Consider the following 12,279-nt stretch of genomic DNA (forward strand, 5'->3'; position numbering starts at 1 on the left):
GTGTACTTTGTACTGAATGTGTGCATTTTTGTGATGCTAAATAAATTTAGCCCAGTTAGAAACTGGTCTTCTGTCCTGAGTTGTTCTTTTTTTCTCCTCAAGAAAGGTTTTAATAATTTTCTGTTATAAAACCACTGTAAAATTGTATGGCTGTTTGTTTGTTTGTTTTTGTTTGTTTTGTTAAGAGAAGCCGTGTTTATTAAAAATCTCATTGCCAAATAAAGGTTAACAGCTTTGCAATGCCAGAAATTTATCTGCTTTTTTTGTTTATTTTTAAAGCCTATCCATTTATACAGTTAGATATTAGTCAGATAATTTACCTACAACTTGAAGGATTGGGCTCCTAAACAGTGCTCAGAAGACCTGCTGCCTCTTGTGGCAATACTTAGTCAACTCGTGACCATGATGTCACCCTGAAAATGCTCAGGGTCCATCCACGTCACAACTGTGGTGCTGAAGCTGGTCCAATGTTGAAAAATAAGCCAACATACCCAGGAACAGAGCATATAAACCACATCCCCCAACCCATGTGCTATCTCCCAGCTCTAATCCACAGTTTTTATGTTTGTTTGTTTGTTTGTTTGTTTTGAGTTTGGGGCCACACCCGCCAGTGCTCAGGCTTACTCCTGGCTCTACTCTCAGATATCACTCTGGCAGGCTAGGAAAACTATATGGGATGCCAGGGATGGAACCCGGGTTCGTCCTGGGTGGGCCACATGCAAGGCAAACACCCTACCGATGCTGTGCTCCCACAATTTAAAAACCAAGCAGAATCACAGATTTGATGAAATGACGTCACATAAGATTTGGAGTCAGAAGGTGAATCTTGCTTTAAACCCTCTCTCTGCCACTGAATTGTCATAGGACCTTGAGCCAGTGATTTAACTTCCATTAACATTCAAAATGTAAAAAATTAGGTAGCAATTGATATAAGATCCATATTGTGAGAGAGGATGAAATAAAATCCTTCTACAGGGACTAGGATCTTAACTCAAGATATGGTCGTGTTGTATCCTTAAATACTTAGTGTGATGCTTGGCAAAAGCCTTCAGGAAATGCTTGCCAAAACAAAACAAAACAAAACGTCTTTAACTTAACATGTGTGTAAGTTACCAGTACAGGAAGAAGTACTTTAAAACTTTCAAAAGAACAATTAATTGCAGCATTAAAATAAACTTTTTTTATATGGAATGCTTCACGAATTTGCGTATCATCATTGCGCAGGGGCCATGCTAATCTTCTTTGTATCATTCCAACTTTAGCATATGTGCTGCCGAAGCTAGCACATTAAAATATACTTTTAAAATGTTTTGCCTGTCTTATTGTTTTATTTCCCCATTTTATCCCAGAAACTAGAGTTCTGTCTTCTACATCAACATAAACAAATTGTATTTGTAAAGTAGCACAACAGGGAAAAATGAACATTGAATTCACACATAACTACTTGAATCCAGGAGTTTTGATTGTTATTTTGTTTAGGGGCCACACCTGGCCAAGCTCATGGATTACTCCTGACTCTGGGATCAGAGATTATTCCTGGCAGGCTCACGGAACCACCTAAGGTGCCTGGGATCATCCTCTGGGCAGATGTATGCAAGCTACCCTACCCTCTGTACTATTGCTCTGGCTCCAGGTCACTTCTGTTTTTTTTTTTTTTTTTTTAATATAATTTTTATTTTGATCATAGTGGCTTACATATTGTTGACAATAATATTTTAGGTACATATTTACATAAAATCAGGGGGGCTTCCCATCCCCAAATTGTCCTCCCTAACCCTCCGTTTTTGTCCTACCTCCCATTTCCTCTTCCCTCACCCTCAGGGCGGTTAGAATATATGGTCCTCTCTGTATCTAACCTACTACTTAGTAGTCTTGCATCAGTTTGGTCTTGCTGCCTCCCTTATTTCCCCCTGTAAGTGGGGGCAGGGCTAGCTAGTTCAAGTTACGTGGTTTTGCCTGAAAAAGAGAAAGTAAATAATCTGGGGTAAGGGTCTAATACCCCGAAAATGGGTAAAATCCTTCTAGAGGTTCTCATCATCAATTTGGGAAGTGAATGAGAACAAGAAGGTGAAACACTCCACCAGTACCAAAGGAAGTGTCAAATATCCAGTGAGGACTCCGGTTATATCGATAGGCACCACAAAAAACAGATAAAAAAAATATTAAAAAAAATAAGAAACAAACAAACAAAAAAGAAAAAACAACAACAACAACAACAAAAACACGCCGTGGTCTTGAAATAAGAAACATTTATGTTTTGTTTTTCATTTATTTAAACAACATGGTTATGTTGTTGTTTATAATACTGTTGTTGTTGGGTTGTTGTTTTCTTTTACACAGAAAGTTGTTCTTTATTGAATTACAGTCATACAAAACCTTCAAGATTACATATTTCCCACCACCAATGTCCCCAGTTTCCCTCTCACCCTGATGCCCTCTCCCCTTCCTGATTCTGGGGCATACATTTTTTTTTCTCTTTTAGACACATTGGTTTGCAGTACAGTTAACATTTCCTGCCACCAATGTTCCTAGTTTCCCTCTATTCCTAGTGTCCCATTCCCTCCACCAGTTCTGGCGCAGGCATTTTACTCCTCTCTCTTTCTCTTTTACTCATTTTCTCTTTTTTGATTCTGTGGTTTGCACTATTGCTAATTAAGGGGTACCATGTATAGCACTTTATCCCCTTTCAGCATCCAGTTCTTGTTCAAATGATCACTGTCACCATGGACTGTTCACTCTACCCTAACTCCATTCACCAGTCTTTATAACAAGCGTTCAATCATGGATTGGTCTTCCTGATCCTCATCTCTAACATCTCTGGGTATTATTACCATACTATCTATTATTCTTCTTATACCCCACAAATGAGATTCTATGTCTCTCCCTTTTCCTCTGACTCATTTTACTTAGCATAAAATATCCATATTCCATCCATATGTAAGTACATTTTATTACTTCATTTTTCCTAACAGCTCAGTAGTATTCCACTGTGTAATACAACAGTTTCTTTAGCCACTCTTTTGTTCCCAGTTACTTGGGTTTTCTCCAGATTCTGACTATTGCAAATAGTACTGCAACAAACATAGGAATACAGAGGGATTTTCTGCATGGCTTTTTTGGGGGGATCTTAGGGTATATTCTTAGGAGTAGTATTGCTGGATCATATAGAAGTTTAATTTCTAGTTTTTTGAGGAATAACAATATTGTTTTCCAAAAAGACTGGACCAGTAAACATTCTTTCCAGGAGTGAATGAGATTCCTTTTTTTCCCACATCCATACCAACACTAATTACTCTTGTTCTTTGTAGTTTGTCAGCTCTGTGATGTGAACTGATATCTCATTGTTGTTTTGATTTGGATCCCCTGATGATTAGTAAAGGAAAACACTTTTTCATTTATTTTTGGCCATCTGATTTTCTTTGAAAAAATGTCTGTTCATTTCTTCTCATCATTTTCTGATGGGGTTAGTATTTTTCTTCTTGGTAAAATCTATCTGACTTTTATATCTTAAATATTAACCCCTTGTCTAATGAATATTGGGTGAATATTTTATCCCACTCTATGTGTAGTCATTGTATCCTAGACACTGTTTTCACTGAAGTGCAGAAGCTTCTTAATTTAATGTAGTCCCATTTGTGTTTATCTTTACTTCTACTTTCTTGGACAATGATATTTTTTCTTTAAAGATTCCCTTAGCTTCAATGTCATGGAGTGTTCTGCCTAGCTAAGATTCTATAAACCTTAGAGTTTCAGGTCTGATTACCATGGTCTTTAAACCATTTTGTTTTGACCTTCATGCATGGTATTAAAGAAAGATTTGAGTTTACTTGTTTGCATGTAGTTGACCAGTTTTCCCAATGCCACTTGTTGAGCAGGTTTTCCTTATTCTGCTTTTTATTTTTTGACCCTTTATCAAAGATTAATTGACCATATACCTATGGACCAGTATCAGAATATCAAGTCTATTCCACTGAAATGAAGATCTGCCTATTCTAATACCATGCTGTTTTAATAACTACTGCTTTTTGCTCTGACTATTCAGTTATGATTTTTGTAGGCAGAAAAAATGTTGGATTCAAATTTTTGATCCATTTTGCCACTGTGTCTCTTTTTTGTTTTTGTTTTTGTCTATGGGTCACACCTGGCAGCACTCAGGGGCTACTCCTGGCTCTTCGCTCAGAAATCACTCCTGGTAGGCTCAGGGGACCGTATGGGATGCCAGAATTTGAACCACTGTCCTTCTGCATGCAAGGCAAACGCACTACTTCATGCTATCTCTCCAGCCCCGCACTCTGTGTCTCTTAATTGGTGCATATGTCCTTTAAGCTTTGAGGGAGTTTATTGTCATGAAATTTGATGTCTTTTTGGTAAAACTTTGGTGTGTTTGTGGGGTCTGTGTTGTTTTTATCATTGTGACTTTGTAATGTGACCTTGTAATGTGGTGCTAGTTTTGATGTGTTGTGATGAAGAAGCCCCTTGACTAGAAGAAATGTGCTATTTCAGAAGAAAAACAGTGAGGCTGCACTTCTCTGGAAGACAGTGTAAAAATAGCTATTCTTGGTTGGGCTCTACAGCCTCAGTTCAATTCAAACAATTCAATTTTAAAAAATTCCATAACCATAAAGAAAAAATGGCGGAAAAAAGATCTTTTTTATAGTCCAAACTCCACTGAGAGCCACCTGCTGGGCTCACACGCCTCAGTTCAATGCAAAATGATGCCTTTTTTTAGCCCAAACCCCACCTACAGTCAGCTGTTCCCATTAGGTTCACACCTTAATTCAATTCCTCACTTCTACTTTTAATGACCTTAGTAAATTATTTAATTGCTCCAATCCCCCATTTGCTATTTAAAATAATGATTTCGAGGATTAGGATAGGATTAAGAATATATCCAATAAGTTGGATACAAGTCTACACCCCTAGATTTTTTTTTCTTTCATTGTGTGTTTATTTTTTAATCACTGCTTCAGGAAAAGTGATTTGGGAAGTCAAAGGACAGATGCTTATTATTAAAAAGTGAGAGTCTTTAATCAGTTGTTCAATTTATAAAGAAGTCAGTGAAGAAGATTATCACCTAAAGGTTTCTATTTTTATGGAATCTACTTTGGAAGTCTCAAACAAAAATAAAATAAGATAACAAAATGAAATGGGTAAGCACAGCATCACAAAATTTTAATGTGGGTCTACAATGACACCCTTCATACCCCTATTTCAACCCCTATTTAATTGCTGCTAAAGAGTTGTTTAGTTTCAAATTTATTATCAGACCAAATACAGTCCTGGAAGTTTAAAGGAAACAACATATTGGCCACTCATGTGTGGCTTTTGGGAGAAAAACATGAAATAAGTATAACCAGAAAATGAAACAAATGTATCAAGTCCAGAGGTTGTTGGCATCTATTCTACCTCCTAAATTGTGCATACAGTTTCCATCTGAATGCTGATAAAGTAATATTTCCTATTGATTACCTGAAGCTGACAGATCCTAAAGGCACAGAACTATGCAGCCTCCGAAAAAAGAAGAAAGAAAAAAAAAGTCAATTTTCCAATGTGATGAGAAGTCTTGAGTGAGAATCAACAGAGTGCAGTGTAGCAAGCACCAGATAATATTATGGGAAAATAGAAGAAAAGATTTATATAGCTGTCTGTCTTCTTGGAGTAAAGCACTTCTATTAAAAAATAGCACATCTGAATAGATTCATACTTGTGTTAAATCAAAGAATCTATGTCAAGTGAAGTTGCTTGTCCATATATTATCCTGCAATTACTAATAGAATATTTCTCAATAATTTTATTTCTGCTTTAATTAACAACCCTAAACTTCATTGGTATATTTTTTAATAAAGAGGAATTTTCCTACTCAATATTGAATATTGAATTGAACAATAAATAATTTATAAATAGTTTATATGGTAGATTATACAGAACAGCCAAACTAATTATAAGATTAAATGTCTTATATAGAATTTATTATTAAGAATTTTCAAGAGATTTATTACCCTTAAGAAATTTTAGTATTCTGTTGGTTTGTTTTGAGATTGGGGCCACACCTGGTGGTGCTAAGGGCTTAATCTTCAGTCTATGTTTAGGGATCATGCATGCTAGAATTTGGGACATTATATGGGGTTCTGAGGATCAAACACATTCAGCTACGTGCAAAGCAAGTGCCTTACCCACAGTCCTAACCTTCTAGCCCTTCTATTAGCTTCTTAAGTGAGCAAATGTTATCAATTCCATCAATTATCTTGAAAATTTTAAGTAACCTTTTCTTTACAAAAATTTTGCAGTTAAAGGCTTGATATATTAGGATTTGAGTTATTGGCTGAAATGGGAGAAGATATTGCATTCTAAATAAATTCAAAATGCACTTGGGAAAATTGTGCTTCCAAAAAACAGAAAGAAAAGAAAAAAACTTGTGCTTCCAAGCCACACATGCAGGCAAAAGCAAAAATCAGTTTAATCTACCAAAGGATAAAGAATGAGAAATGAGAAAGTCAATAGTTTAACCTTTGGGTAGATGGCCTCTTGACACACTTTGGGAATGAGTAGGAATATGATTGTAAAAGGCAATAAACAAATCCTTTTTCAACAGAACAGTCTGTTTCCTGATTGGATGTCATTTTCTAGGTCTAATTCGTCTGCAAGAGCTCATCAAAGCTCCCTCCAGATATAACATTAAAATAAAAATTCGCCAGCTGCCCTCTGGGAATAAAGATGCCAAGCCTTTACTCAAGGAGATGAAGAAAGGCAAGGAGTTCTATGTGATATTTGATTGCTCACACGGAACAGCTGCTGAAATTCTTAAGCAGGTAAGAGGCAAAAGTGATGGAAGTGGGGATGGATCGGGGAAATGTTCCTTCCTCTAGGCTGAGGAATGAAATTTTCATGCCCTTAGAAAGAACCCAGCTCCACTTAAATACATCCAAATTTAGTGGCAGATAAGTTAGGGGTCCCATTTAGTATATAAATAAGTTAGGGGTCCCATTGGGAAGTATACAGAACTTTCCAACAGAGATTGAGAGGAGAAGGGTGTGACTTCATGATGATTAATTATCTCTTCTTTTCATGTCTCTTGAAGAGGCCAAGCCATATTTCATTTACACAATACCCAAAATGGCTTAAATGTATCACATTTGTGGCAAAGATGTCAGATGTGCATGATTCTGAGCATGGAGAAGGGACTCAAAAACAATTCTAAATTGTTATAGACAGTGAAACATCCATTAACCTCCAAAGACGTGTGAAAGGGACACTTAGTAAAATGATAAATTGTACATCAAGGAAAGATGTTAGTAAGGATTAAAGATTTTTTTTAAATATTTCATGAACTTATTTTTTATTATAGTGTGAAATTTTAAGGGTTTTAGACTCATATTTACATGCAATGTATTGTTACTTCTATTTCTACCAAAGGTATATGATATAATATATTCTACTACTACCAATAGTATGATATAATAGATTGATGATTTATGGGTACTAAAGTGCAATATTCTTATGTGTAATAATAAAAATAGTTTTTAAAAATATAAAACATATACTAGTCATTCTTAACTCTAGGGAGCTTTTTCTACACATCTCCACTTTTGACAATGTATATATATATATATATATATATATATATATATATGCTTTATTCTTATATTTGAAGACTGGAAATCAGTGATTAGAGTCTGGAGAAATTGCTAAAATTTACAGCAAAAGTGATTAGAGCCAGAATCTGCTGTATAGCAAAAATATGCAACTTAAAATTTTAAAAGTGCTGAGGATGAGAAACACTGACTGAGACAATGGAGAATAGAAGTCAAATGTTTAAAATAGAAGCATTAATTTAAAACATTGAAGGGGAAAATAATTAGAGGAACAAATATGGGGGAAGTTGGGGAAAAGTACTCAGGTATCTCTTGAAGACTCTGAGTTCATATTAAAGTTTTAATTGCACTGGAAATGGCTAACCAAGTACTTGGACTAGGCATCTCTGTTTGACTGTGACTAAAAAATGTTTGTACGACTAAAATACCTATTTATTTATTTAATAGAAATAACATTGTCATCTAATGTGGAAGTTTTAAATATGTTATTACAAAATAAATGTATATGATATTGAGAATCCAATACTATCTTTCACCAGTTGACTTCTCTTGACCAATTTGTGATTCAAAAGCATATTTAAAATCACAGCTGATAACAAGTCTGCACTTCATCATGGTAAATTCTCTTACTATATAGGCAATAAAATTACTTTCCCATAGTCACACAGTTGCAGCTGACACTTTCCTCTCTGTGACCTTATCTGAGTCTTCCTACAATAAGCAATGTTGCTTCTCCAGTACATGTTACTTCTGAAGGGCAACAGTTGTGTCTTAAACTATAATAACTCTTTCCTAGGAAAGCAAGCCACTAAAGGACTGTTGAGGTAAATAAATACAATCAGCATCCTTTTGTCTCAAGTAATGCTTCACTTGAGAATTTTAATACAGTCCATTAAAGAGTGTAATGGGCTATGGACTCGAACTGTGAAAAACACCCAGCTTTTATGTGTAGCCCTCAAAATGCAAAGAAGCATCCCTTCCCAGTAGCTTGTTATGACAGAAGTTGGAGGATTCTGATACCTTTAAGACACTGATTTGCTGATGAAGCTTCTTGGATTAGACACTCATTTAGCCCCTTCACTGGAGAAAGCATGAAATTAGTTCATCTTTACATTAGCCACTGTTGCAAATACCTCTTCATCTACTACCTCTCTTTTTCTTCTTATTTTCTTTTATCTTTCCTTCTCCTAATCATCTGAATGATCAAGGCTAGTCCTGAGGCTTGGAAGAAGAAACTAAAGAGACAATTTATCACTTTGTGTTCTCAGTAAATGATCTGCAACTATTGGGGAGGAGGTAGAGCCGTGATCAAAAGTTCTACCATAAAATTCCTAATCTACTGCATTTGAAAAATCTTTTGGAAATCACAGCTGAAATTATGAGTTGGCTTTAAAGGGTTTTGTATAGATCTCCAGAAAGCTATTTGGTCAAAATGAAACCCAGGAATTTGGTGTCCCAATTTAATGTGTACACTAGCTAGCCCAGGGCAAAACTCTATGGGCATTCATCTCTATGGACACTAAGGGTCTGTAGGTCAATAGTCTGATTTCTGATACCACTGAAACGGTCTTTTCTATGTGAAGAAAGGAAAATAAATAAGAACTACCATCTTTCCATGAGTTCTATTTGGTGCCAATAAAAGTCTAGGCAAGGTCATTCAATTCTATACAACCCCTAGATTTCCACTTTAGTATTATAGAAAGTGAAGCTCAGTGGATTCAGTGTTTCATATTAGGTCCCTCTCTATGGGCCATTTGGGCCAGGGTGCCATATGGACTGCAAAGCACCTAATCTCAAAGCCTGAGCATTTCCATTTTAAAACCCCCCCATTAAAAATTAATAACCACTCCATTACAAAATAGGCTTCCAGAAATCTATAGGAAAATAAATTCACATGCTTTTCTGATTTTCTTTAAATGAAATTAGTAATCATAGTTTTAAAGACCCATAGAGCATAGGATGTTCTGTCTCATCCCAACCACACATCAGCAACTAACAGTCCTCTGCTGCATGAAACAACCACATCTTTTTTTTTTTTTTTTTTTTTGGTTTTTGGGCCACACCCGGTGGTGCTCAGGGGTTACTCCTGGATGTCTGCTCAGAAATAGCTCCTGGCAGGCCACAGGAGACCATATGGGACACCGGATTCGAACCAACCACCTTTGGTCCTGGATCGGCTGCTTGCAAGGCAAACACCGCTGTGCTGTCTCTCCGGGTCCGACAACCACATCTTCTTAAACTGCCTTTGCACATTTGGTGACTTAAATCAGAGCTGAGAAAAATATTCCTTCCAGGTCAACTTTAATTCTTTCCTCATGAATTTTTCCTATTATTTACTTGTACCCTTATATTCTGCCACCTTTTAATGATTCTTAATGGAAATTAAAGAAATCAAATTCACTTTAAGAAGATAGTTGACATTTACTTAAAATTAAAAATTATAGAAAAATCTATAGCTATTTTTCAGAATGCTAATCACGTCAGCCAAGTAATTATTTCTATTCACATTGAACAAGTACTATATGATGAGAATCTGAAGTTATTTGACAAAACTTAGTTAAAAAAATCAAATGTTAAGACTTGACTAAGCAACAGAAAAGCAAGGCTTTCATATTCTCCAAGTGCTTCATAAATTCATGTGCCTTCAGAGGGGCCCTAGCAGCCAAGTAGCATGTACTTGGGACCCATAGAGCATAAGACTTTTTCTCTCAACTCAACTATATCCCAGCAACTTATAGTCCTTTGCTGCTTGAGACAACCACATCTTCTTAACCTGCCTTCAGAATGGGAAGAGAAGCCTCTTAGATCCTCCTAACTTTTATTTTCCCCAAACTACATTAACTTCCAGAAAATCATCACTGCCCCTCCTCACCTCCACAGCCTCTCTGTTATTCTGTATGATTATGTTAAGGCAAACGCTGATGAGAGATGAATTTAGAGATGAGGCATAGGTTAGATTAACTCAGTCTGCCATTCCTAATATGTGTCATCTTTTTTAATTGACACAAAAGCTTTTGATATACTGTGTTGCCTTCCCTTTTTTGAAATAAAAATGGCAATGCCCAGTGATAGCAATAATAGCATCTTCTAAAAACTGAGCATGTAATCAATGGAAAATTCTACATGACCTTACCCTTCCTTTCTCTCCAAACATCTTGCCAGCCTGTAGCCTTTGATACTATATTTCATTACTATTTTTCCCAAGTGTGTTAATGACCTCCTTCTTTCCCCAGTTACTAGCCTTTCCTCGCAGTCACTATTGTTTTAAACTTTTCGCCCTAAGCGACCCCTATATCTTTATTTGAGAGATAAATGAATTCCTTTCTTATTCCCTTTGACCCTGCACTCTAGTTGCCCTATAGCCCAAATAAATATCTGTACTTAAGGACATTGACTTATTTGTTTTTTTTTATATCCTCTACTATACAATAAGTCCAAAAGGATAGAGGTCTTTTGCAAAATTTGCTTACCAAATTCTGCATACTTTCTACATTATTGGATACAAAGTATGTGTTTGGGGAATGGCTAAATGAAATGGATAGATGAATGTTGCAAAAACTGTGCTAAGGTATCTCTAAAATCTCACTCAACTCAGCAAACTGTATTCTCCATTTACCCAAGTTCATTTGGTTAAATTTCCCTCTTTGTGCCTCAGTTTCTTCAGAAGAAAGGTTTCATTTAATCACATAAACCCCATGTTATCAAAAATAGGAATGTATGTGAGCCACTAATTCCTATTTCTGAAAATAATTTACCTCTTTGGAGAACTGCATAGTAGTTTTCAATCCTATAAAGAATGAGAAAACCCAGCACTGTTGTAAGCCCATTAGCCTGTATCATAATGAATATGTGTGATGAAGAGGTGGCGATGGTTCTCCATTCAACAGGAAAGGTACATTGAGGCTAGACCAAGGTTCTGAACTGGAGAGTGGACGTAGAGAGCAGGCACAACAAACTGCTTCAGATTCAAAAATTATGTTCACTTGTTTACAGGAGAAATAACATCAGAAGAGATTTTTTTCTCCCCTTAATACTTGTGGCTATGAGTATTAAGCTATAATTGAGCTATTAGTCTTCATAAAACATTTTAGTACCAAAACATTTGCAGAATTATGTCACATTCTCTGTCAACATTTGCATGTTCCTGTTTTGCATTTTCTTTCATTCCAAGATTAACATAAAATAGGACTAGCACAAAAATTGGATTTTGTAAACTGTTTGGTTTCCCTCCGGTGTAGGATGTGCAGTGTTGATTAACCAAATATCTGCCCTATTGATTCCTTCCTCAAAAATATTGTACTTATTGTCTGTGACTAGGTCAAACAGAGATGATAAGCAAGCTTCATATAAGGTTTCCAAAAGACTGAAGTACTGCCAAGCTCTCAGAATGAGAAACTCCAACTCAAGCATTATATAGGCTGTGATATGCTAAGCAGTGGCAAACCTGTGCTTCAAACTCATCTTCATTAAGTCGAACCATCATTTTTCACCCATAATTTTCAAACATCCATCCATCAGCTTCTTTAGTCCCAAAAGCCCAAAGTATAAGCCAAACCACCTTAGCAGTCTTACCTATTCCTGGATACTTAGTGTATATTACACAATATCAAACACTGTTACTTTGAGGAGCACTTTATACTGGGTGTCTTTTACTAATGTTGAGGTTCCTGAGTTTTCATCCAGGAAA

General features: G+C 36.0%; 1 protein-coding gene and 1 non-coding gene across 5 annotated transcripts in view; one reads left to right on the top strand and one right to left on the bottom strand.

Moving 5' to 3' along the window:
- GRIK1 (glutamate ionotropic receptor kainate type subunit 1) overlaps nt 1-12,279 on the top strand; it is a 495,577-nt gene that overhangs the window by 348,185 nt on the left and 135,113 nt on the right. For all 4 annotated transcript variants that reach the window (XM_049785753.1, XM_049785754.1, XM_049785756.1 and 1 more), the window contains exon 4: nt 6,628-6,809. In XM_049785753.1, coding sequence (XP_049641710.1) covers nt 6,628-6,809 — 182 coding nt within the window. The remainder of the gene's footprint in view (nt 1-6,627; nt 6,810-12,279) is intronic.
- On the bottom strand, nt 1,180-1,286 carry LOC126026772 (U6 spliceosomal RNA). The gene has a single exon (XR_007501992.1). It is a non-coding gene; the product is annotated as a U6 spliceosomal RNA (small nuclear RNA).

The sequence above is a fragment of the Suncus etruscus genome, chromosome 13, assembly GCF_024139225.1.
Source record: "Suncus etruscus isolate mSunEtr1 chromosome 13, mSunEtr1.pri.cur, whole genome shotgun sequence".
NCBI classification, from domain to species: Eukaryota; Metazoa; Chordata; class Mammalia; order Eulipotyphla; family Soricidae; genus Suncus; species Suncus etruscus.